This window comes from Parus major, chromosome 25LG1, assembly GCF_001522545.3.
Source record: "Parus major isolate Abel chromosome 25LG1, Parus_major1.1, whole genome shotgun sequence".
In the NCBI taxonomy this organism is placed as follows: domain Eukaryota; kingdom Metazoa; phylum Chordata; class Aves; order Passeriformes; family Paridae; genus Parus; species Parus major.
In genome coordinates this window covers 681961-706665 of record NC_031793.1, presented here as the reverse complement: position 1 = coordinate 706665, position 24705 = coordinate 681961, and the positions used below count along the sequence as shown (strand labels likewise).

At 56.0% G+C, this 24705-nt stretch overlaps 1 protein-coding gene across 1 annotated transcript; it reads right to left on the bottom strand.

The window, feature by feature from the left end:
* Positions 1–1985: 1985 nt before the first annotated feature.
* Positions 1986–23565, bottom strand: LMNA (lamin A/C). Its single transcript, XM_015650166.2, has 13 exons — positions 23493–23565; positions 22273–22795; positions 7051–7207; positions 6746–6871; positions 6437–6607; positions 6211–6336; positions 5881–6101; positions 5585–5789; positions 5344–5451; positions 5056–5175; positions 4772–4867; positions 2763–3014; positions 1986–2125 (listed from the first exon to the last, which is right to left on the bottom strand). Exons 2-13 carry the CDS (start codon positions 22620–22622, stop codon positions 2093–2095), a joined length of 1965 nt encoding a protein of 654 aa, XP_015505652.1. The 5' UTR covers positions 22623–22795; positions 23493–23565; the 3' UTR covers positions 1986–2092.
* Positions 23566–24705: the final 1140 nt, after the last annotated feature.

Genomic DNA, 24705 nt, shown 5'->3' with positions numbered 1-24705 from the left:
CTTGTTGCTGGGTATCCACAGGCTCACGTGGAGCTGGGAGGTGGCAGCGATGCCCTCGACCCCCTGGCACCCCCCTCCCTGCTGAGCCTCAGCCCTGCTGCACCCAAACCTGGGGCGATGTGGCCCCACACAGCACGGGGGAAGCCAGGCATCCAAGCACTGGGGCAGGGGGTACCCCCAGACCGGGCATCCCGGGAACCTACCTGGCTGTGCCTGCGCCCCGGGCGCCCGCCTGCGTCCCCTCACATCGCGGCTCCGCAGCGCTGTGCCTGGTAAAGCCGATTATGCATCGGCTTTACGGCTCTCCTTCTCCCCAGCGTCCCCTCCTGCCTCACTCCAGTGCCTGGCACGGCCTGGGGGCACAGGGGGTCCCCTTGGCAGAGTCTGGGGGTCATCCCTGTGGTAGGAGCAAACCTTCACTCAGGGGCTCACTCAGGTTCTGCACCCCCCCAGTCCATCCCATCCTGGGGAACATCTGGTCCCCAAAATGAATCTCTTGAGTCCTTACCTCAAATTCTATCCCCTGTCCAGCCCCTCTAGGGGGTCTCCTTGCCCAGCTGGCCCAGTTCTTAGTAACCCACCCTCGGGTGAGCCAGGGTGTGAGGGGCCACCCCACTTCCCCCCATCCATGGTGGGTGCTGAGCCCCAGCCCCGGCTGTGGGGTGGAAAGAGATCCCTGGGAGGGTCCCTTTGCTGCTGGGGCGCAGCACAGCACCCCCAAATCCCCCTGAACAGCAATGACGACAGCACACAGCATGGGAAGGGTTCAGCTGTATTTTGACTCTGGAAGAAAATAGAGGCAGTAATACAGAAGCTTTGCAAGCGTGGATACATACACGACCTCCCAAAACCCACTGGAGTGGGGGGCTTGTCCTGGCACCTTCTCCAGCCCTACCCCGCTGCACTTGAGGTCGGCAGGGGGGGCTGCGGCTGTTTCTCAACAAAGGCAAAAGCCAAGATATCTGTCAGTGGTTCTTGCCAAGGGGGAAGCTGCACCTACCAGATCCCAAAATCTGTCTCACTCGAACAAAAAGCCTTCCTAGGTGCTTTCCTGGCAAACGAGCTCTGGCCTGGACCGAACATCTTTCACTTAATCCCTGAAACAGCTCCTGAGCTCCAGCCACCAGAGATGAGCCTGAATAACCACAGCTGAGAAAAGCTGGGGTGAACCCTGCTGGATGCAGTGGCCCCAGAAAAAAGGGCCTGGGGGAGCCCCACTGGGGCTGAGCTTGTGGGACCAAGGTCCATCACCCCAGCTGTCAAATCCATCTGGTCCCAGAACACAGCTCTGTGTGTTTTCACTTCCCCACTCCATCTCCACTCGATGCCAGGCGGGATCCAGTGGGGTTCCCAGCCCGGTCCCCACCTCAGCTAAGGCACAACTCGGCTGATTAAGAAAAAGGGAAGCCAAAAGGCAAGAGGTGCCTGGGATGGGGAATACAGTACACAGAGTGCTGGGAGTGCAGGCGGGCAGGGGGCTGGGGAGGGGGCAATGGCCACAGAGAGACTTGGGCATCACCCGTGAGCTGCCAGGAGCCCCCGCGCCAGCACCGCCAGGAATCACAATTCAAAAAAAGAGAAAAAAAAAGGGAATTTTGGCTTCGGATCCCAAGAAAAAGGGTTGTAAAGGCACTGTGTTCCGCTTGAGACAGGACAGCAGCCCCTGTGGCACACAGCTCCAGTGGGTATGGCTGCGCTTCTCCCTGTCCTATATAAAAAGCTTTGGCAAAAAAGGTACAATCTAAGGAGCATTTCAACTATGAACTTCTCCTGCGTGGCTGCTCTGTAAACACAGTTCTTTGCGGTCTTTGGCTGAAGTTCTAAAAAATATCTGAAGCTGAAAAGCTATTTTTTGGTTTGGTTTTTTTTATATAGAAATAGATCTTTTCTTTACAAAAAAAAATCAAAGCATCTTTTAGCACTTTTAATATATATATATATATAAAATTCCTGCTATAGAAAACAAACAAACAAAAAAAAACCCCTTGGTTTTTGATATCTTGTTTTTTTGAGGGAAAAAATTTGTTACTTTGGGAAAAAAAAACAAAACCTAGCTGGAGACGGGCAGGAGCCACAGGAATGCGCCATGGAATTACATGATGCTGCAGTTCTGCACAGCCTGAGCCTGGGAGGGAGAAAGAAAAAGAAGAGAGTTAAGAAGACGCCAGTGTCACCATGCATCTGCTCTGACTGCAAAGTGTCCACTGGGATCCTTTGGATACCCACAGTGCCCCCACACTCTCATCCATCCTGGCCCTTGGGGTGTGATAAATAAATCCTCCCAAGCTGGGATGTTCATAGCTCCAAAATTTGAGATTAGTGGCAGGTGATATATGAAGATTATAATATTGACTAAGAATATCAATACAGGATATGTTATAATCTAAAATATATACATATATATATATACATACAGTATATATTAAAGTGCTGAAATATTCACGTTACCAGCACAAACACTTGGAATGAGTGATGTGGAGCATGCGGAATGCTCTGGGGTGCCAAGGGGGCCAAGTGCAAGATGGAATAGTGTGGGAAGCTGCACTGGCCACATCCCTTTCCAATCCATCTCAGAATCTCCCATCCCTTATGAAGAGGCATGTGAGAGCCCAAGAAGGAAGAGGAAGAGCAGGTGGAAGGAGAGGTGGGAGGGGACAGAACCCCCACAGCATTGTCCTGTTGGGAAGGACGATGCCAGGACCGGGTGGAGCCCCAGCCGGTGCTCCAGCACCAGGGACTGGAGGCAGGGTTTGGGAACTGACCTGCCTGCGGGGGCTGGAGCTCCCCAGGAGGTAGTTCCTGGACACCAGGCTGTCCCCGAGGCCGATGCCAGAGTCGCCCATGCTGCGGTAGCTGCGGGTGACGGTCACGCTGGAGGTGGATGAGCCCGAGGACATGGTGTTGATGCCGGCGTTCTGGGTGCCCGACTTGTCGGCCGGCTGACCACACGTGCCGCACACGACCGTGCGGGAGCGCAGGTTGTATTCACCAGGGTCCCCAGAGCCACTGCAGCCCTAGACATCGAGAGGGACACACAAAATGACCTCAAGCTCCTGCCAGAGCCTCCTCTGCCCTGAGCCCTTGCCCTGAGGATGGTGGCAGCACCGGTGTGATCCTGGAGAGCTCTTCACATTAGACCTTGAAGAGAGGCTGACTCACCTGTCCTCTCCATCACGTGGTTTAAAAATAATAAAATAGAATCCTTATTATTGTGTTTCTAATCCCAAGTGACTGGGGCCAGCACACTGCCAGTGGTTGACCTGCCTTGCTGCCCTGACTTTGCACCCTGAGCTCTCAGCACATGGGAGACACCTGAACTCCTGAAAACATCCTCTGGCAGCTTTCCGATGGGAAATTTGCTCTTGGAAAAGATTCGGCCTCCAGATGAATGGGCAGCACTGGCTGCAGGAGCTTGGCTTCTCTGTCAATATAAAAATGAATCACAGAATCATGGAATAGTTTGGGTTGGAATGGACTTGAAAGCTCATCTCATTCCAGCTTCCTACCGTGGGTAGGACATCTGCTAAACAAGGTTGCTCTAAGCCCTGTCCAATCTGGCCTTGAACACTTCCAGGGATGGGGCATTCACAGCTTTGCTGGCTAACCTGTGCCAGTGGCTCACCTCCCTCATAGGGAACAATTTCCTTCCCAATATCCCATCTAACTCTGCCCTCTAACTGTCAGTGGGAAGCCATTCTCCCTTGTCCTGTCACTCCAGTCCCTTGTCCAAAGTCCCTCTCCAGCTGTCTTGGAGCCTCTTTAGACCCTGGAAAGAATTCTAAAGTCTCTCTGAAGTCTTCCTTTCTCCAGACTGCCCCCAACTCATGCAGCCTGTCTCCAGAGCAGAGAGACTCCAGCCCTCGGAGCACTCTCATGGCTATTTCTGGACTTGCTCCAGCAATTCTGTGTCCTTCTTGTTCTTGGGGCCCAAGGACTGGACCCTGCACTTCAGGTGGGTCTCACAAGGGCAGAGTAGAGACAATCCACTAGCTCAACATGCTGGTATCAGTCTTGGCACAGCTCTTCAGATCTGGAGAACTCAAAGGGAAGTGGGTGATAGATGCCCCATTTTACTCCTGCAGAGCTCTGGAAGTGGCATCCAGAAGATCTTTCACCATCGTTAAGACATGGCTTGGCCACGATGGCACCTCTCTGCACGTGATTCCTGTGGGCATCTTGTGTGCAGGACACACACACCCTGCAGGATGGGCTGGTGGAGGATGCTGGGCTGCAGCCAGCGATGTTTCTTTGGGTGAAGTGGCTGCAGCTCTGGTCCTGGCAGGCTGCCTGCTCTCTGCCCACTGCCTGCTCTGGTGCATATTTCAGCTCTGTATGGGGAAAGATGGGCTGAGAGGAAGGACAAAGCCACCTCTGGATTTGTTCCAGCACCCTCATGAAGCACAGAGGACAGAGCAGCTGCTGACAAGAGAGTTGTCCATCAATTTCCCACCATCTTATCCTCCAAGCAATGGAGGGTACCAGCTCAGCCTCCCTCTGACCCTTCTGGCCCTTCTCATGGCATTGTCAGTGCTCCTTAGGGTGGGAGACAACTTCCAGCAAAGTCTTCAAAGCTTTTGTTTAGTGAGCAGCGATCTCCTCCAGATGACAGAGGTCTGTTGGCTTCTCTCATGCAGTTGTTTCCACAGTAGCCTCCTCACTGCCTTCTCCGGTATGCCTGACCCTGTGTGATGCTGAGCTCCCTCCCACCCTGACTGAAGCTGCACCCCCTTGGAGCCCTTGGAACCAGCAGCATCCCCAGCACCCTACTCACATGGTGATGGCGGTGGTGGATGCTCATTTCATCTTCGTCCTCATCCTCATCGTCATTGATGATCACAGTGCGGACCAGTTTCCGCATGGCCACCTCCTGCAGGGGACAGGAGGTGAGTTGGGAGGTTTGGAGGTGGAGTGCCTGCCACCCCCAGTGCCAGAGCTGCCACCCCCAGTGCCAGAGCTGCCACCCCCAGTGCCAGAGCTGCCACCCCCCATGACAGAGCTGCCACCCCCAGTGCCAGAGCTGCCACCCCCCGTGCCAGAGCTGCCATCGGCTCTCACCTCCCCGTTGGAGTTGATGAGGGCAGTGCGCAGGCTGTCCCCGGAGCCCCAGCTGCTCTGGGCTTTCCACACCACATTACTGGGGGGGCTGTGGGTTGCTCCAGCTCCTGAGGCCCAGATCTAGGGAGAAAAGCAGGAGAAAAGTGACTTCTCAGGTCTGCAGACTCCACAGCCTGGGGATGGGGGTCTATCACCACAAAAAGCCACCACACACCAACCACTCCATGTAACCAGAGGCCTGGCAAGGTTTGGGATCCTGCCTTGATCCTCCAGCAGGCAGTGACTCACCGTGACCACCTGGCCAGCCTTCAGGGTGAACTTCGGGGGGAAGCGGTAGGTAATGGGGGGATCGTCCCCATTCTGCCGCTTGATCTGCCAGTTCCCCATCGCCTGGTCCTGCGAGAAAGAGCAGTGACCCTCAGAACCCTGGTTCCTGTCCAACTTGTCCCATTCACATCCTGCCCATAGGGTGAAGCAGGGCTGAACCTCACCCCAGGGACTCTACAGATCTCCCCAAAAGATGTCTAACCTCATTGGACTTGTTCCTGAGACGGACGAATTTGCCCTCCAAGTCCACCTCCTCCACGCCAACCCGGCCACTGGTCCGGGCATGGTGGGAGAAGCTGGTCCGGCTCTCACTGTCCTCCAGCTTCCGCTTCTTGGAGGAGCCCGGGGTGGACAGGTGGCTTCGGGATGCACCTTTGTGGGATGAAGGGCTGGGGGACAGCCTCAGCCTGGCAGGGGGAGAAGAGGAGATGAAGCCAGTGAGGACACAAGGGCTGGGACCCACGTAGCCCAAAGCTGGGCACAGCACCCCGCGCTCACCGCTCCTCCTCGCCCTCCAGCAGCTTGCGGTAGGCGTTGATCTCCATATCCAGAGCCAGCTTGATGTCCAGCAGCTCCTGGTACTCATCCAGCTGCTGCTGCATGCGTGCCCGCATCTCAGCCATCTCCCGCTCCTTGTCGGAAAGCAGGCGCCGGTTGGTCTCGCGTTCCCTGGCCAGAATATCCTCCAGATCGTGCAGCTTCGCTTCCTTGGCAGCCAGCTGTGGGGAGGGAAGGTGAGGGTGGGCCACTCCACCCGGGACCATGTCCAGAAGGGGACCATCCATCCCCAGGGCAGACATCCCAAAGAACCCTCTGGTCTCAACTCACTTGCTTCTGCAGCTGGCTGACTTCTGAGGAGAGGTTGTCAATGCGGATCCGGGTCTGCTGCAGCTCCTCATGGGCAGCACCCACCATGTTGCTGTTCCTTTCAGCCGACTGCTTGGCATTCTCCAGCTGGGGGACAGGACAGGGGGATCAGCAGCTCAGCACCCACAGCCCACCCATGCTCTGTGGGGCTGGAGGGAGAGGACAGTGGCATGAGGAGGCTGCTCACCTTTGCCCCGTAGGTTTTCTCCAGTTCCTCCTTGTAGAGCCTGATCTGGGCTTCATGCTGGCTCCGCAGCTCCTGCAGGGCCTCAGAGAGTTTGCTCTCGAACTCCCGCTGCCGCCCATTGTCGATCTCCACCAGTCGGGTTTCGTGACGCCGCTTGGTCTCCCGCAGCTCCTGAGGACAGGTCAGGGGACACTGTGTCACCTCAGGGAGGGGACAGGTCAGGGGACACTGTGTCACCTCAGGGAGGGGACAGAACAGTGGGGGTTACAGCAAGTGATCCCAGCCCCATCGCGGCACATCACAGCTCACCTCGCTGTAAATGTTCTTCTGGAATTCCAGCTCTTCCTTCAGGGTCTGCAGACGGTTCTCAGCATCCACACGGCGCAGCATCTCATCCTGCAGCTGCTTCTTGGCTTCGTTCAAGGCACTTTCCAGCTGGCAGGGAATTGAGAAACACCATCACAGCAGGCTCACAGCACCTGGCATGGCTGGGGACTCACCACCCAACTGCATCTGCCCCACAGCCCCTGGCAGAGCAGGGACCTGGCAGCCCCCAGGCAGGGGGGTAAAAAGGGATCCCTGGGTCAGCTGGAGACAGAGCTGCCACTGCTCACCTTGGCCACCTGTCCCCTCAGGTCCCGCACTTCAGTTTCCAGATTCCTCTTCTCACCCAGGGCGGTGGAGAGCGCAGCCTCTTTGGAATTAAGCAAAGCCTCCACATCCTTAAGGCGTGCCTGGGCAGTCAGCAGGTCCCCTTCCTTCTTGGCATTCCTGCAGGGCAAAGGGTGGCACAGGTGAGTGGCACAGCAATAATAATTACAGTCATCAGGAAATGATGGAATTGTTTTGGTTCAAAGGGACCTTAAAGCACATCTAGTTCCACCCCCTGCAATGGGCAGAGACATCTTCCACTATCCCAGGTTGCTCCAAGCCCCGTCCAAACTGGCCTTGGACACTTCCAGGGATCCAGGGGCAGCCACAGCTTCTCTGGGCACTCTGTGCCAGGGCCTCACCACCCTCACAAGGGATAATTTCTTCCCAATATCCCACTTAACCCTGCCCTCTGGCAGGGGGAAGATATTACCCCTTGTCCTGTCACTCCAGGTCCTTGTAAGAAGTCCCTCTCAAAATTTTGGCATCCCTCTAAGTACTGGAAGGGACTTTAAAGTCTTGTCCAGCTTCTCATCTACCTAAACATCCAAGTTCTTCTCCACAGGCCTGTTCTCAGAAAAGCCTGTGCACTGTGCCCCAAGCACAGAGTGTCACGCCTGCCCCCCTCTGATCACTCCCAAAAAGGCAGCACCACTGTCCCTAACCACCACCCACCAAGGGGACCAGCGTGTCCCAGCCACCCAACACCCAGCCCTAGTTTGGATACTGGAAAGCAGGAAGAGCTGGGAATGACTGGCAGAGCAGGAAGAGTCTCATCCATGTGCAATATGCACACCCACGGCATGGCTGCATCACAACAGACCAGTGCTGATGGGGCTGAGGCACGGTGGGACACAGGACAGCACGGTGGGACACTGCAGTGTGTTGTGCAGTGGCACAAAGTGGTGCAGCATGGCATGGATGCACTGTGAGGTGTGGCAGAGCCCACCACGGCATGATACAGACAGATGTGCTGTGGCATGGTGTGGCATCGTGTGACACGGGGCTGGATGGTGGAGGAGCTGAAACTGCCCCACAGCCAGTGCTGCCCAGCTGAGGTGGCCAGGCAGAGGAATCTGTGGCACCCTGCCAGCACCAAGGGTTTGATGCCTCTCCTGGAATGGACAGGGAGCACCAGGCACTGAGCGGGGGCTGCACTGCCACGGCTGTGCCTCGCCATGAGCTCAGCTGCTGCCCAGCGGATGCCTCAGCCCCCCAGTCTGACCTCTGGCATCACCATCCACACACCCCTGCACCATCCTGGCCCACACTTCCCCGTCTCTTTTCCAGCCCTCTGACAGCAGGTCAAAGCCTTTCCTTACAGACCCTCCGTGTGACCAGGGAATCTGATCTGGCTGCGCCACCAAAACACCGACTGGAGCTATTTTGGTAGGTCCTATAAAAAGAAAAGACCCAACGGGCCCCCAGCTAAGCCCAGGCTGGGATTGTCACCCCACCTCCCTCAAAATGAGGTGTGGGACTGGTGGGGGTGGAATGTGCCCGAGGAACGGGGGAGCCCCTCGGCCGTGGGCGCGTTCCTGAGCCAAGGGGTCACCAACACCCGGGAGCGGCTGCGGCACCGCCGGCACACCCAGGGCAGGATCCACACAACCGGGAATGGGAGCCAGGACCAGCAGGGATGGTGCTCCCAGACTCAAAGATGCTGGATGTCAGAAGCTCCTGGACTGGCCAGCAGCAGATTTTCCTGCATTTCTTTATGTTTCCTGACCCCAGCCAGCATGGAGAAGTTATTCTGTTATTCTGCAGACTAAAGCAAAGGTTTCAAAATCCCAGGCTCAACCCTCACTTCAAATCCCAGGATATTCCATGTTAAAAGAGCAGGAATTCCACTTAAGGACAGTTTAAAAAAATAACAATTCCTACAAGTACAGTAACAAAATTCAGAATCACTTAAAGTGCTGCTGTCAGGGAAAGCAGAGCCCAAGAGCCTCTGGGAATCCAGGAGCAGCTTGCAGACTTTTTCTTGGAAGTGAGTGAAGATCTATCTTCTGCCTTTCTTTCAATTACTGAAAGCTCCTTTCCCAGCCCAGAACACTTTATTTTGGTGTAAAGGGCTCAGTATGACATCTTGGATCTGTAACGAATTCTAGAATATTTCTGTGGTTGGATTTTCACATTTTAATGTTTGGGGCTCTCAGGTAAGAGGGTCTCAATGATATGCAAAGAGTATGATTTCATAGTCCATAAATTCCATAAAACAGCTTCTTTTATGTCTAGATAGCATTTAAGCAGCCTAGAGAATTTGGAATTTAGCCCACAGTGGAATAACTGACTAAGAAGTTCTGCTGGTCCTCCTCTTCAGGCAACCACAGTCTCGCTTGCTGGAGCTCTGTGCTGGGTCCTTCCTGTTCACTCCTTTTGTGCCAGTGACTCACAGGACAAGAATGCCAACTGGGAGCGGATCTGAGGCTCCAAGGCTCGCTGCAGCCAGCGTTTGAGGCCGAGTTTTCCCATCTGGCCCTGCCTCATCCCTGCAGCCAGCGTGGCCACCCCAGCACCGCCAGCAGGGTCCGGTTCTGTCATTCCTGGTGGAGTGAGCTGCCATGTGACTTCAGAAAGAACTCATCCCTGGTGTTCTGCTGCTGCTCGTTGCTTGCTGTGCTGGCTGTGGAGGTTTGGATACAGCTGGAAGACACCAGCTCTTCGGGATACGACTCTTTCAAGGGACAGCAGTGCCATTGATAAGTGACAAAAGGAGGGGAAAGTGCTGATGGTTACACTTGTGTCTGCAGCAGATTCGCCCTCTCCAGGGACCAGAAGTATCCAGGGTTCTGGGCATCAGTGCCTGGAAAGCCCCATAGTAAATCCCAGATGACTGAAGGACAAATCCCTTTTCCTTAGAAGCCTTCTGTGCTCAGCTCTGGATTCCCCTGTGAGGAGCAGAGCCAGAAGCCTGGAGCTCACCAGCCATGGGGCTGAGCTGGGAGTAGTTCTGCCAGAGGGAGAGGCGTGAGACAAATCCTCTCCTGTCCCCTTGCTCTGGGGGTCCAGTGGTCGGCAGAATTCGGCTCTCTGGGACTTGAGCATCTCCCCCCATATTCCTTCCAAACACACCCTGACCCCAAACATGGCAGCAGCCTCTGGACAAGGGATCAGCACACAGGTGAGTCCTCTCTGGCCTTGGGGAGCCCCAGCCCTGTCAGCCCTTCCTGCCAGCACTGTTGATCCTGCTCCAGCCCAGCCAAGGTTTGAGTTCTCCTTTCTCCTGCCCTCAGGTCCTGCTTTTATTCCTGGGAAGCCTCACAGGCTCCAGCTGGCGCTGGGCTAAAAATAAAAACTTCCATGGCAGCTGTGTCACTCCCACTTCCCTGGAGAGGAGGATGAAGACAGACCTTCCTCCTCCTCCCCAGAGGGTTTCACTGGCCTCTCCATTCTTCCTGCTAGATCTGACAAGATTACAAATTCCCTAATGAAAAGGGAAGCAGAGACTCATTCTGGAGGTCTGGGTGCCTCCAAATCCCACAGGATTTGATTCCCTGTGCTGCGAGAGCCATGGGTAAAAACAATCCAAGAGGAGAAAAAACAACAGAGGCATCAAATACTCAAGAAACAAATGTCTCCAGAGAAAAGATGGAGGGAAAGGGGGCCTCAAGACATTTTATTTTTAGCTTTTAAAAGCAGGAAGAAGAAGGAAAAAAAAAAAAAAAAAAGATTGAAAATTGCAGCTGAGCTGCCAGAAAATCCAAATGTTAATGGAAAGTTGGATCTGCTCTGGCTGTGCTCAGCACAGACAGGCACGAGGCTGCGAAGTCGATGCGATGGATTCAGAGAAGGCTCAGGGAGAGCCCCACAGAGCAGCATCTGCTACTGCTCCCCCTCCACTCTGCCCCAAAATCCTAGCCAGAGTCACCAGAGCTTGTTGGAACAGCTCCAGGCATGAGCCCCCCAGGCTGCTGGAAAAATGCCAACACTCTCAGAGGTGCCAGAGCCCACCCAATGCATTTTTAGGAAACACTCTGGTTTCCCTCTCCACTATTAATCCCCACAAGTGTTCCTGAAGCCTGGGCAACCCTGGGCTTCATACACTGGAAGAGGACCAATGAGTGGGATGGAGCTCATAGAGGCGCAGGCGTTTCCCTCCTTCCCTGCCTCCAAATTGCAGCTGCCCCGCCCTGGAAAAGGTGCCAGCTCAGGGAACTAGCTGGCTCCTGCCCCATCCATAAATCTTTAGGACATCTGCAAATTCCCCAGGACTGCAGGTCCCACCTGGCTGCCAGGGGCCACAGCTGCCTGCTCCTGGCTATGCAGGCTGAGAACACTATCCCAGAAAAGGCTGTTGCTCCCATGCTTACAGCTTGGAACCCGAGGCAGGAGCGGCAGTGTGTGCCCATGGAAGTCTCTGATTGCTGGGAGGACTCAGGGAACCCATTTTGCCCCACCCTGGGCAGGCTGCTCTCCATGGAGCTGCCTCCAGTGCCAGGGATCCGTCCCAGGACCACCACACGTACCCCCGGGATCGCTCCCCCATCCCAGGGATCATCACCCCACTGCAGGGATTGTTCCCCAGCCCCAAGGATTGTTTCTCCATCAAGGATTGTTCCCCCATCCCAGGGACCAGGGCCCCACAGGACAAGCGGCAGGAACAGCACGAGGAAAGGCGGACCTGGAAAACCTCTGCAGTGGGGCAATGGGAATGTGGCAAAGCAGCTTCTCCCAGCTTCTGACTCATCTGTGCCGCAGTGCCTGTGCCAAATCACCAGGATAAACACAGGCCTGTCTCCTAGCAGGGGAGCTGGAAATAGCCAGCCTGATGTATAGCGAGGACAACGTCTGCATGGAGCCGGCATCCTGTTGGGCACCAGAGCCCTGCCAGAGGCAGCTGGGGATGCCAGCTGTTCACAGCTGCATGGAAACAGCTTCCACCTCTGGTATCAGTGGTGCCAAAGACCCTTCATGATGCCAGGGTCAGTGCCTGATATCAGCCCCTGATACACTCATGGCCACATGCCCATCCATGGGGCTGAGGGGCTTGTCCAGCCCCCCACGTGTCCAGCCCCTCCACTTGGCCCCAGTGGAGCAACAACAGCTCACTGGCATCTCCCAAGAGCTGGGCTTCCCCTCCTGGAATTGGGATCTGGCCTTTCCTTACACTCTTAAGATGAACCAAAACTGCTGGCTCGCTGGGCACCAGGAAAAAGCCTTTCACGGTGGGGAGGCAAACGGACTGCCCTGTCTAGGATTGCCCAAATCCAAGATATTGCTGTCCCTCCACAGCTCCCATCACCAGGAACATTGCTGGGAGCTGTGGGTGCACACAAACTCGAGTGTGATGGAACCTGACCGTACTGATACTGCTAGGAACCAGCCACACATCCCCTCTGAAGGGCTGAAGGAGCTCTTCTCCTCCTGGCTGCACCAGAGCAAAGACCTGTCACCACTCAGCCTCCCCTATCGACTTCAGCTTCAGCAGCACCACAACCCACAGCCACCAGCTGCCGAAGGGCTCATTTAAAAAAGCACACTTTTGAGAATAGATAGTGTATTATTTTTCTAGAATGAACAATGTTGCAGCTCAGTGCAGGCTGGGGAGCCCCAGTGTTGCTCACTCCCTGTCCAGGCTGTCACGCCAGCTGGTGACTCACCCCAGCCTCCACCAGCAGCTCGGAATGGAAATCCCGAGTCACCAACTGCTGTTTGGGCTGAGTCCCCCATGGTAACAGGACAGTCGGTGGTTTTGGAGGGTGGATGGCACTACCAGAGGGGTTTCAGAGCTGGAAAAGGGGGTTTCGCCCTTTTGCCATGTGGGAGTCATCAGGGGGATGGGAAGGACTTGGTTTTCCACAGCCCACGTTGTGTTTTTGGGGGAGGTTTGTATCAGGCATAAATCTGTGTGCCTGCACAGACAAAGGGCAGGACTTGCCCTGCATGGACAGGTCTGGAGTACACATCACAACACCCCAGCAGGTCTGCCAGTGCCTGGGAGACCTCCTGCCACCTGTGGGACTCCATCTGCTGCCTGTAGGAACCCCTGCTACCCATGGAACTCCTTTTCCCAGCTGCCTGGCAAAGCTCTGCCGGGGTGCAGCAAGCCCCAGGAGACAGAAGCAAAGATGATGCACAGTGCAAGGAGGATTAGCCACTGGAGTCCCCAGTGCTGGGAGCACACAGAGCCCAGCAAAATCGGGGCAGGAATTCCCTCTGGGAAATGTCTACCACCAAACCCTGGCTTACCTGGAACAAGCCTTCAGCCTGGGGTGACATGCAAAGGGCTACCAGCTGAAACTTGATTTTGCAAACCTGGCCCAGTCCCAAGTCTGTTACCAGAGCTGGTCCTGAAGAGCTTGGGAATCTGCATGGCACTGGGAAAACCTCACCAGTGTCTGTGCAGATTCTGAGGGGATGGACTGAGACCAGGGTTTCCAGAGGGAGGCCAGTTCCTTGCTTGAAAATACTGCATTTTCCACTGAAAAAAGTCACCAAACACTTGAACAGGCTGCCCAGGGCAGTGGTGGAGTTCCCCCTTCCTGGGGAGATTTAACAGATATGTAGATGTGGCATTTGGGGACACAGTTTAGTGGTGGCCTTGGCAGGGCTGGGGGAACTTGATGGTCTTGGAGGGTTTTTCCAACCTAAACTATTACGTGATTCTATCTCTTTATAAACCTGAACATCTCAACTGCTCAGAACACCACAATCAAACACTGGTCAACCTCCCTCACAGCCCAGGCTGAACAAAACCCAAACCCATTGATCCCAAACACGCCAGCATGCCTTTTCCTAGCTTCCCATGAAATCTTGAATTGGGTTATCTAGAAGACACTTGATGGCCTGGAATTGAACCATCCTAAATATAGATTAAAGCAATAATACCCTTTATCAAGAAAAAGAAGCTTGCTAAAAAATGCTTGGAATTGAGCTGGAAAGAATTTTTTTTAGACACAACTCAAATATGGAAATAGAGCACCTTCCACGTTGCTCATTTCCATCTTCTGAGAGCAAGATTTCAGTAGGAAAGACATGAGAGAAAAGCTTTGAGATCATGGAATATCCTGAGTTGGAAGGGACCCACAAGGATCATCGATTTCAACTCCTGCACATGACAGCCCCAAAAATCCCACCATGTGCTTGAGGGCGTTGTCAGCTTGTTTTCCCAATCCAGAATTTGCTAACAGTTTGCATTGTCTACTGCTGACTGAAGCCAAAGCCTTTGGGAAGAGGGAAGAAGGAAATTCCAAGTCTTCATGGCACCACTCTGAATGCTCAACGTTGTAACAGGTCAGTTTCGTATCATTAATATAGTTAAATTATATGTTAAGTAATGACAAAGTAACAACTAAGCTTTGGTCTGGATGAAATTTAAGGATTTTCACCCAGTCTTGACTATCTTATCTTGCTCCAACACAGCCAAAGCCAGTTTTTGAATAACTGGGCTAAAACTTAATGGGAAAGTTGTGGGTTTTGTTTTTTTTTCTGCACAGAAGAGCTCTGAGTGTTGTCCCTCCATGGAAACCCCATTCCACTTCAATACATCCTTCTCCGGACGAGTGAGAAATGCTAGGCCCATAAACCACTATCCCAAAGGATGAAGACAAAGCAGAGATTCCCGGTGTTTCCCTGAGAGATTGGGCATGGCAGGAGCCTTACAAAGGGAGATAAGAACAGAGAGTTGAGTCACTTCTGTTAGTCATGTCTTCAGGACCAAGAGCCCTGTGGGACAATGGCCATAAGGTTGTGTTTTGCTGGGAGCTGGCGACACAGCCAGGATGTGGAGCAGGAATGCAATGCCAGCCCCAGGAGCAAGGAAACTGCTGCCACTGGGCAGATGTGGCTGTAACTCCCCTTTCCTCTGCTCACTCACGCAGTTCCTGAGCCTACAGGGGTGATGGGAAGGGATGAGGAGGTCACTCTGTACCTGCTGCATCCTGATCCACAATGGAAACCAGGTCCCTGCACAAGGCAGGACAAGGCAGAAAAGAGCCAAGAGAGGCAAAATAGGGGACGAGTTCAACACCTCCTTCTCCTCAGAGGCAGCAGTAGCTCACCCTGTTTTTCATAAATTGGGTATGCAAAGCTTCCGGCCAGCAACATTTGCTTAAGAAACAAAGCAGGGGTTTGTTGGATTCAGAAGGCACATATATTCCTGGGAACAAAAGGGTTTGCTGTCCCAGCTCCAGCAGATAAAGGCAGACAAGGTGTTTACATTGCCACAAGGTCTGTTTGTGTGTGGTGGTGGCAGCGCTGGGGCTGCCGATGTTGAGTCACTGCCGGCATCGGGAGCTCCAGCTGCTGTTGGGGTGGCTGTGGGGAAGGGGATGGATAGGATGGATAGGATGCCATGGGGAAAGTGCAGCTCAGCACACCAAGGTGAATGCCTGTGTTTTGCTGTGCTATGTGCAGAGCTGCCAGCACACACAGCTCTGCCCACTTTCCCTGCCAGTCTGCGCTGTGCCGGGATGGAGCCCAGACCTGCCTGGCACATGGGCAGGAAATAACCACTTCCCCAGAGCGAGGACTGCAGATGTGGCATCCCTAGAAAGCACAATTTAGCCCCAATTGCTGCTTGCACAGAACTGCCTGTGAACAGGACCACCATGAGACGCTCCAGCCTCCCCACCACCTCCCTCCTGCTCAGCCTCACATGCCCACAACACACTCACCACCAGCAAACCCCAGTCCACTGGCTCTGTACAGCTGCAGAGCTGAGGCTGGGTTGCACAAAGCAGCATCTCTGCCCTGAGAGGGGGGCCTGGCAGCCACTCAAGCAGCAAAGCGCAATGCCCAGGGGTGAGGCTGCTCTCCTCAGCGCTCCCCTTCCCTGCTAAAAGCCGCGGCATGGAGGCTCAACTTAGAAAACTTCCCCGGTTTCTCCCAGTGCAGCCCCATGGCCCACGGGGGAGCATCCCTGCACCCCACGGCTGCTGCTCGCTGCCATGGGGCCAGGAAGGAAGGGACAGAGCGTGAGTGCCGGGCTGGCAGGGGCCCCCCAAAGCACAGCCCCACGGTGCCGCACCCTGCTGCAGCCCAGAGACACATGGCTGAGCGTGACTCATCTCCCTGCTCTGCCAGGCCTGATCCAGAGCCCTTCCACAGCCATGGCACACCCACTGCACTGCACAGAGAGGGGGGCACATGGCTCCTTCCACTGGGGGCTGGGAGCTGCAGTGGGGCAGCTGGCCCACTCAGTGCCCATGGGGCAGAGTTTCCTTTGGGCTCCCACCCCTTCTGAAGCCTGCATTACATCCACACCAAAAGCTTGGATGTTTGGGCTCATGTGACTCAGATGGGGTTTTAGGGAGAAACTGTGCCTGTCCTTAAGCTGTTAATAAATAAAAACCCCAGCAAAGTTCTTAGCTCCAGTTGAGCACTGCAGCGTAGAGACACCAGGCTCTGCCTGGCCAGGATGGTGGCACTGGACTGGATGGCAGGAGAATGTGTGCGTGGAAAGCAGCAGCCAGAGCAAGTGGCTGGAGCTGGCTTTTGTGCAAGAGGGAGGAAAGACCTCTGCTATCAGAACCTTGCTCCTACAGAGGTGCTTCTGAGCCACTCACAGCCCCGACACAAAAATTCAACAGCTTCAGGAGAGCCCACGTTTGTTTCTACCCCGGCTCCGCCGCCTCTCCACAGAGACACGGCGCCAACGCCTGCAACGTGCAACCCCATAATTAAGGAAAGTACAGCACAGGCAGGGCTGGGCAACCCCCACCTTGCACCCTGTGTGCTGGGGAACTTTGTCCCTGCTGCTGTTGCAATTCCTAGCTCTACTAACCATGGAAAGCAGAAATAGAGCATTGGCTGTAGCTTGGGGGAAACCCCAAGCCAAAGGCACCTTCACCTTCATTGGGAAAAGGTAATTGGTTTATGGCAGAGAAGGTGAAATGTTGACTCAGCCTCACCAAGAACAGAGGTGTCCCAGCCCCAGCTGGGTTTTGTGGTATCTCTGTGGGCTGAGTTCAATGCACTTCATTAACCAACACCCACAGCCCTGGATCACACCATGGTTTAGGGACATACTGCGCCACCCCTCATACACAGGAACAAGGAAAAATGCCTATATTTAATTATACTCTTACCAAGGACGTGGAGTGACTGGGAAAAGCAGAATGGCTTTAAAAGTGAAAGGGCAGATTTAGACAAGGTATTAGGAAGAAACACTTCTGTGAAGCCCTGGCATCACTTGCTTAGAGAAGCTGTGGCTGCCCCATCCCTGGAAGGAGAGGGCTTCTCCTGGGTGGCCAAGAGCCTGGCTGTCACCCAGATGTCTCTGCAGTCAGGGCTGCAGCTGCCACTGCACCAGGTGGGGCTGGGGGACTATGCCAGCCCCCACAGCTGTTCAGCTTCACACTGGGGATATTCAACCCTTGGCAGGAAGGGGAAGGGAGCAGAGGCAGGTGGGCACCCAGCCCTGACACCATGCTGTCTGATGGCAGCTGTCCACAGAGGCAGGTTTTACATGGCACTGGCCTCAGCTGTTTGGGAACATGCTGAGCTGGTCACAAAGGAACAGGCTCAGCAAACAACCTCACAAAGAGCAGGATGGCAGAACAGGTAATGCAGCCAGTGGTGGGACAGTGGAAGGTGATTCCCAGCTCATCCTGAACCCACTGTGCTGACTTCCCCTCTTCCTGGGGAATCCTCCATGACAACCTTAATTTTGGCCAGGACCAGAGGGAGAACTCTGGTGACTTCCTCCTTTCCTGGTTGCCAGCAGAACAAAAGGAAACTACACCTCCCAAAGGGCACAGATTCAGTAGAATATAGAGCTGGCAGCTGTCCCACATGTCCCACCCTGGCTGGGCCACTCTCTCTGTCTGCATCCTTGAGCACCACACTGGGAACAACTCCCTGTCCTCTGGGCTCTGGAGTTTGAGTGTTGATGGGATTCAGACAAGTGAAGTGACACATGCAAGGCTGAAAAACACTTGTGGCAGCATGTAGGACCAGGGCAGGCTGGGACGGGCTGTCAGGGATGGATCCCTCCCTACAGCAAATGCAGCCCTGATTCTCTTTGCAATTGTTTCTCTTTAATCCCCAGCTCCAAGGATAAAGTCCTTCATTTGCCAGAGTGGATCCTATCATCCTAAATATATGTAAGGCAACAGGATTTCCACTCACTCCCTTCATCCCTCAGAAAAGCGAGAGGATGAGCCATGGCTGGAAGACACTGGCAAACACACAGCAAGGGAGTGAAGTCACAAACCAAAAGTACTGGAGCACGTTTTTCTGCCACAATTTTTCTTGGAAAAAGAGGAGCTGGATGTTTGCAGAGGTGAGAATTCCTCCCCACTAGGAACAGCTAATGAAAACCTTCTCCTTGAAGAAACGTTTTGCCACAGAGCCCTCCAGCCTTGCAGTGTAGCAGGAGGGCCGGCATGCCCAGCCGTCCTGAGCTGCTGGCTGCAGATGTCAAGGGACAACCAATGTGTCCACAGGGCTGGAGATCAAGAGTGGCATGTTTAAGAGGGTCCCAGAGAGCCACAGAGGTCTGGATCAGCCCAGCTCTGCATTGACAACTCCCCCAGAATATCCCCAGCTGCACAAGTTGCTCTTTGTTTGCTCCGAAAGGGCAAAGCCTCCTCCCAGCCAAAGCATTCCCTCCCTGGCAGGGATTCCGTGAGGCAGACGGGGGAGAAACCCAGGAGCCTGAGGTTTCACCCCACGCAAAATGTTCCAGCACAAGCTCATTGCTGCTGAAGGAAGCACATGGTCCCCCCAGCAGCACTGAGCTTTAATTCTTTTTCCTCCCTTTTTTTCAACTAAACAGGTTTTGTTTACCCGTTCCTGCCCAGAGGGTCCTTGCTGAACAAAGCATGGGACAAAACCCCCTTGGGCTGGGGAAGGGCTGTGAAGTTTACCTCCTGGCACCCCACTGCTGCCTCCCTTGCTCTGCCCTTGGATGAGCTTCCTCCCTGCACAACAATGTTTGGGGAACAGGAGATTTGTCCTCATTAGGACCAGGGATGAGATCTGGGCCCTGGGAGGAAGAGGCGCTGCCAGGGCACTGGCCTAATCAGTTTAGGGGCTGCAATTCAGGAAGGCATTGCTCATCAGCCACAGCACTAACAAGGGCTGGTTCCTGCCTTGGAGAAGGGAGTTGGTCACTGTGTGGCCACCACATGGCCATTCCTCACCCATGGAGTGAATTCCTCAGGGGGCCTCTCCTACATTATACATATTCTACACCCCTGCTTGCACTGACAAACGTCCCCCACTTGTGGGATGGGATGAACTCTGACGGAGCAAGGCAAGGGCCATGGCTCTGTTCACCCTGAGAGTCAGAAACCGTCTTAAGGAGAGGAGGCAGTGGGCAGGAGCAAGCAGAGAGCCTCTCTCCATCCTCTGGTGCCATGCTGGAATCCAGGTGTCCTCCAAGGAGGGGGACACAAGCTTGAGTTCACCAGGGACAGGGGCATTTCAGACTAGTCCTATCTCTACCCATGGCCTGGGAAGGGAAGACGCTGCTGCTGCCAACACCCCTCAGTAACCAGCCACCCTCACTGCACCCTCTGCTTTGCCTGAAGTGTGGCTACAGCACAGGCAGAGGCCATCCACAGCTGGGGACACATGTGGCACCAGGACAGGCAGGATTGCCCAGAGGGGCCCCTTATCCTAGGGCACAACCAGTATCAGGCTGCACAGGGCTGAGGGTCCCTGTGCAAAGAGCCAGGTGGGCATTTTGGGAAACCCCTCCTGGATCACCACTGGGAGCAGCTGAACAGGCAGGGGGAAGATCCCACTGGGAACATCCCCAAGAGAAGAGCGGTTGGCCAGGAACAGAGGGGTGCCAGGAGGCACAGGGCAGGCAGCCCAGCTCTTCTCAGACCCTCCTCTACCCATGCAGCTCTTGCACTCATGCATTGGTACTGGTTAGACTGGTCTCCTGTTTGCACACCTTCTCCCCCCTCCAGTCAGCACCTCTCTCCCCACCCAGACAGAGCAGCCGGGACCGTGTTACATCCAGACACGTCATGCCCTGGCATCCCGGCCCCCCACCCTCCCTCTGTGCTGGGGAGACAACCCCTGCCTCGGGCAGCGGTGATGCTGTGGGTGCTGATAAGGCGGGCCCGGGCGCCTGCCCTGCAGGAGATACCCGGCGCTTCCTCAGGGCTGACGGGCACAGCGAGGGGGACAGAGGGCTGCCAGTTACTCATTAGCCAAAGTCTCACTGTGCCAAGGACAGTGAAGTGGCCCCAGACCAGGTGCTGACCCAAGGGCTTAGGGTGGGCAGGGACAGCAGGCAGAGCAGGCACATCCCTGCCCAAATGGATGGCGGGGAGCAGAACAACATCTGAACAGAGCCCTCCCGATCCCCCCCACAGTTGTGACCCCTCCGCAGGGTTGGGCTCGTGGCTGCCCCAATCCCTCATGCCCCAGAGATTCGGGACACCCCAGTCAAGCTGAGCCCAAGGAGCAGCATCGCAGCCCGGGAGACGATTGTGCTGCTCTCTGAGCAGCCCCGCCACATCGAGCAGGTCCCCAGGGACACAAGATAAACTGCAGCCTCCTTGCGAGGGTTTTGGGAGTTGGAGAGCAGCTCTCATGCCGCGCCCTAGGAACAGGGGACAAACCAGAGGCAGGAATGAACAGCATCGGCTTCCCCCGCATCTCCGCTCTTCCATCTCACCGACGGTGACTCAGAGATGACTCAACACGGAAAACACCCCTATCCCCCAGAGCCCCGTGCACCAACTGCTCTCCAAAACCCACCGAAACCCATCTCTCGAGCACAAACTGCTCTATGGGAACCCCCGCGAGCCACAGCACTTTCTCAGGGGATTTGGCAGCGCTCGGGAATAAGCACAGAAGCTCCCGGAGCGAAGCCCGTTGCAGGAAAAAATTCCACATCCGTTTTCCACACGGCCGGCTCCACAGCGCAGCCAGCGCCCAGCTCCCCTCCAGCCACGGCTGCGGGCCGGGCATTTTTTCCAGCCCTCGAAAGATCGTGGCCAAGATAGTTCTGGGTTTGCATAAGGCAGAAAAAGGCTTTAAACAGCTCAGCTCCTCCTCTCACCAGCACTCGGATCCCTGGGATCCGAGAGCAGGGATCTGGCGAGCAGCAAACCACCTTATCCGAGGACGAAGCTGCAGCAGCGCACGGGAAATAGAAAGCTAAATATAACTCGGCATGGCTCTCAGAGACGGCAGTAACAGGCAGCACAGTCCCTCCCTCCCAGGTGGAATATTTATGGCATCTACTAAGGAAGTTAATTTTAGCCTCATTTGGTACAGGCTCAAAACGAGGCGTCCAGAATAAGAGGCAAAAGATCAAATGGAGTAAGAGGGGGCTGTCCCGCCACTGCCCAGCTCGGATCCGGCTGTGAGCCAAAGCTGATGACGGAAAAGAATCCGCTCACTCCTTCCCTGGAGCAGGATTCGGGGAACTGGGCGCTACAGGGACACGTCCCGACACCGCACGGGCTGGCAGAGCCCGGGGAAAGCCCAGTGCCAGCCCCTGCTTGGCCAGCAGTGACATTGGCCAAGGAGCCCCGTGTCCTCAGGGGACCTGTGCCGGTAACCGGTGACAGCCCTGAGGAGGACAGAGGTACCCAGGGGCAGCAGGGAGGGGTCCACGAGGGAAGCATTTCTGACGGCAGCGAGGAAAATAAACGAACCCGATGGGAAGCGGCTCAGCACGGACTGGGAGCACATCACCCAGTGACAGCTGGGACAGCCGAGGGACCCCACAGCGTGGGAGCAGCTTGGCACAGGGAGGGTTAAAGCAAACAAAACCTGGAGCAGGTTCTTTAACCGGTGCCAAAGACAGCAAAGGAAAATAGGACGAGCAGGCGAAATCCGTAGGCAGGACAGAGCCAGCTGGCTGGCACGGCTTCCCGGGCTGTGCCGGAGCGTGTTTAGGAATAGCTCCAGCATGACGAAGGCAGAGGGGCCGCCAGCCCGGCGCTTGCGGCCCGCATAGCACGGACCCTGCCGGGGGCCCAGGGCATGTCTGCTCAGCCCCAGCCCCAAGAGTCCCCAGCTCTGCTCCCAAATCCTCGCTCCAAGGGCGTCCCGGCCAAAGATGGCGCTTGGAAGGAGAGCAGGAATGACGAGAGAGCTTCTCTCTTCTTTCGGTCCCTACCACAGGCACTCCAGCCCCGGCCAGGCCACGGATTTTTCCTCTCTCTCCCTGCCTCCTCCAGGTCCCTCCTTCCTCCCTCCCGGCTCCCTGCCAAGCATGACGCCAGCACCCGTCCCGCTGCAGTCCCCCCCATCCCCAGGGCACTCACCGGGCCTTCAGCTCCTTGTGCTCCTCCCGGACTTTACTGAGCTCCAGCTGCAGCCGAGCTCTCTCCTTGGCCACCGAATCCAAGGTCTTGCGGGCATCCGCCAGCTCCGACTCATAGGCAGCCTTGATGCCCGAGACCTCGCGGCTCACCACCTCCTCGGACTCGGTGATGCGGAGCCGCAGACCGGCATTCTCCAGCTCCAGAGAGCGCACCTTGTCGATGTAGACGGCCAAGCGGTCATTGAGCTCCTGCAGGTCCTCCTTCTCCTGCAGGCGGGTGATGCGTGTGGGGGACAAGGGGGTCCCCGAAGCCCCGCTGCGGGTGCTCCTTTTCTGCGAAGGCGTCGCCATGGGGTCCGGCGTCGAGGCGAAGGGCACGGCTCAGGTCACAAGGCGACAGTCCCACGCCACCCGCCCAGCTGTCGCGGCAGCTCCCGGGCTCTGAGTGACTTGCTTATATCCCAGCTGGGCTGTTCACTGGGAGGAGGAGCTGCGAGGCGGCGGCGGGTGGAGTTATCCAAAACCTGGGTGGAGACAACTCGCATCAGTGCCAGCCCTTCCTTAGGAAAGGCTGGGAAAATATCTCTGGGTAAAGGGGCCTTGGGAGGGGGTCTCTGGAGACACAGTCCGGGGTAACCCTCTTCCACACCCTTTTCTAGGGCTCTTCCCCCTACAGAGGCTGGACTGCAGACTGCAGGGACTCGGCCAGGGAAAAGGGCATCCTGAGAGGGGCTGCAGTGAGGGGGTGCAGCCAGGCACCCCTAGCAGCCTTGGGCTGAGCCCCTCCAGGACATTGCCCAGGACAGGGCAGGCAGCATTTCAGCAGCCGGCCCCAGGGTGTGGGGGGTCCTGGCACACCCTGAGTGCAGGAGACACAGGCTGCACGGGACCCTGTGGTACCTGAAACTGTGGGGTCCAGAGACCCAAATACAGTCCCAGCTCACCCAAAGCACCCTCGTCTGGGTTCCTCTGAATCCTGAGGTATCCCACACAAAGAGCTCAGGAGCACCAAAAAATGCCCCCACCACTCACTTCCCTGCACTGGTTTTGCCCAGTTCTCTCAGCACTGGTTGTCCCCATTTCCCAGCTCCTCGGTGTCAGCTGCACCAGTTTGTAACTCCCCACTTTCTGAGCACCAGCTGAACCCCCATCCCAATTCCCTGCACTGTTTCCTGTTCTCTTGCCCCCCACTTCCAACCCTCTGCAGTCCCACTCAAGCACCTTTCCAGCAGCGCTGATTCCCAGTTCTCCCGGAGGGAGCAGGGTGGTCTTTCTCCCTCGAAGCGCTGCGGACACTCGGGCAGCTCGTGATTTCCAGATCTGCCAAATGCTTCCAGACACTCCCAGCGCTGCCACAGAGAGGGTGTGCCCTCCTTGGACTTCATCCCCTCCCTGCGTTGTGCCGTGGAGCCAACGCTCCCGTGTGTGAGAAATGGGAATAAAAGGACAATGGGAGTGGAAAAGCAACACTTTTACACCCTGGAAATGAGGGGTGGGCGGGCGTCCTGCTTCCTCCTTGTGAGCTCCTGCTTGGAAAGTTGGGCTCTGCGGCAAGGAAAGCTGGAAGGCAGCTGCACCTCGCAGCTGGGGACCCTGGCGAGAGCCGGAGCACCCTAAAGCACAACCCCAACCATTCCCTGCGAACAGAGGGCTCCACGGTCAAGGACACAGCCAACCGGAGCGGCCTCCCGAGCCCGGCTCCTCCTGTCCGTGCTGCAATCCAAGCTCAATTCGCTTCTCAGGCAGCGCAGCAGAAACCCAGGCAGGCTGAGGATGACTCACACAGCAACGGAGCAACAAACACGCACAGCACACACACGACACACGCGTGTGCGCCCTCTCCGTCAATGATTAACCCTCTGGCAGCCGCTCAGCCCCGGCTGCCGGTGCACGGTAGCGGGGGAGAGGAGCCCCGGCAACAACCTAGGGTCAAACTTTCGAAAAGCAACAGTTCGTTGCCGGGAATCTGCCTCAGCTCCACGTCAAAGACGGGAGGGGAAAGGGGGAGAAAAGGCAGGGGGGTGAGGAGGGTGTCAGCCGGGCACAGCACTCCTGGCACTGTCACGCTGAGGGGCTGGGATTCCCCCTTCCTCCCAGCCCACCCCCGGCCATGCTACACCCCCTTCCCCACCCTGGCTCGCAGGGTAACCCCCTCTGCCCGGAGAACCCCGCCGTGAGTGCTATAGGCAGGGGATTACTGTGCCACCACCCACCCAGCGCTGGTCCCGCTGCGTCTCCAGTGGGGTCTGCGCTCCTTCACCCCCTTTGTTAATTTGCACAAATTCCTCCTTCCCTGGTTCCTTGCATGTCCCGGGCTGTCTTTCCTTCCCCACACCTTTCCTTCCTCCTCCCATGCGCCCCTTCCCTGCTGGGGCGGCACCGCAGCCCTGGGAGCCCCCGCGGGTCCCACAGCCAGGCAGGCAGAGCAGCCAGG

Coding starts and splice junctions, on each gene's coding strand:
- LMNA (XM_015650166.2), bottom strand. CDS start 22,622: ATGGCGACGCCTTCGCAGAAAAGGAGCACCCGCAGCGGGGCTTCGGGG. Junction 7,208..22,272: donor CACAAGGAGCTGAAGGCCCG/GTGAGTGCCCTG, acceptor TTTGCCCTGCAG/GAATGCCAAGAAGGAAGGGG. Junction 6,102..6,210: donor TCAGCCAGCTGCAGAAGCAA/GTGAGTTGAGAC, acceptor CCCTCCCCACAG/CTGGCTGCCAAGGAAGCGAA.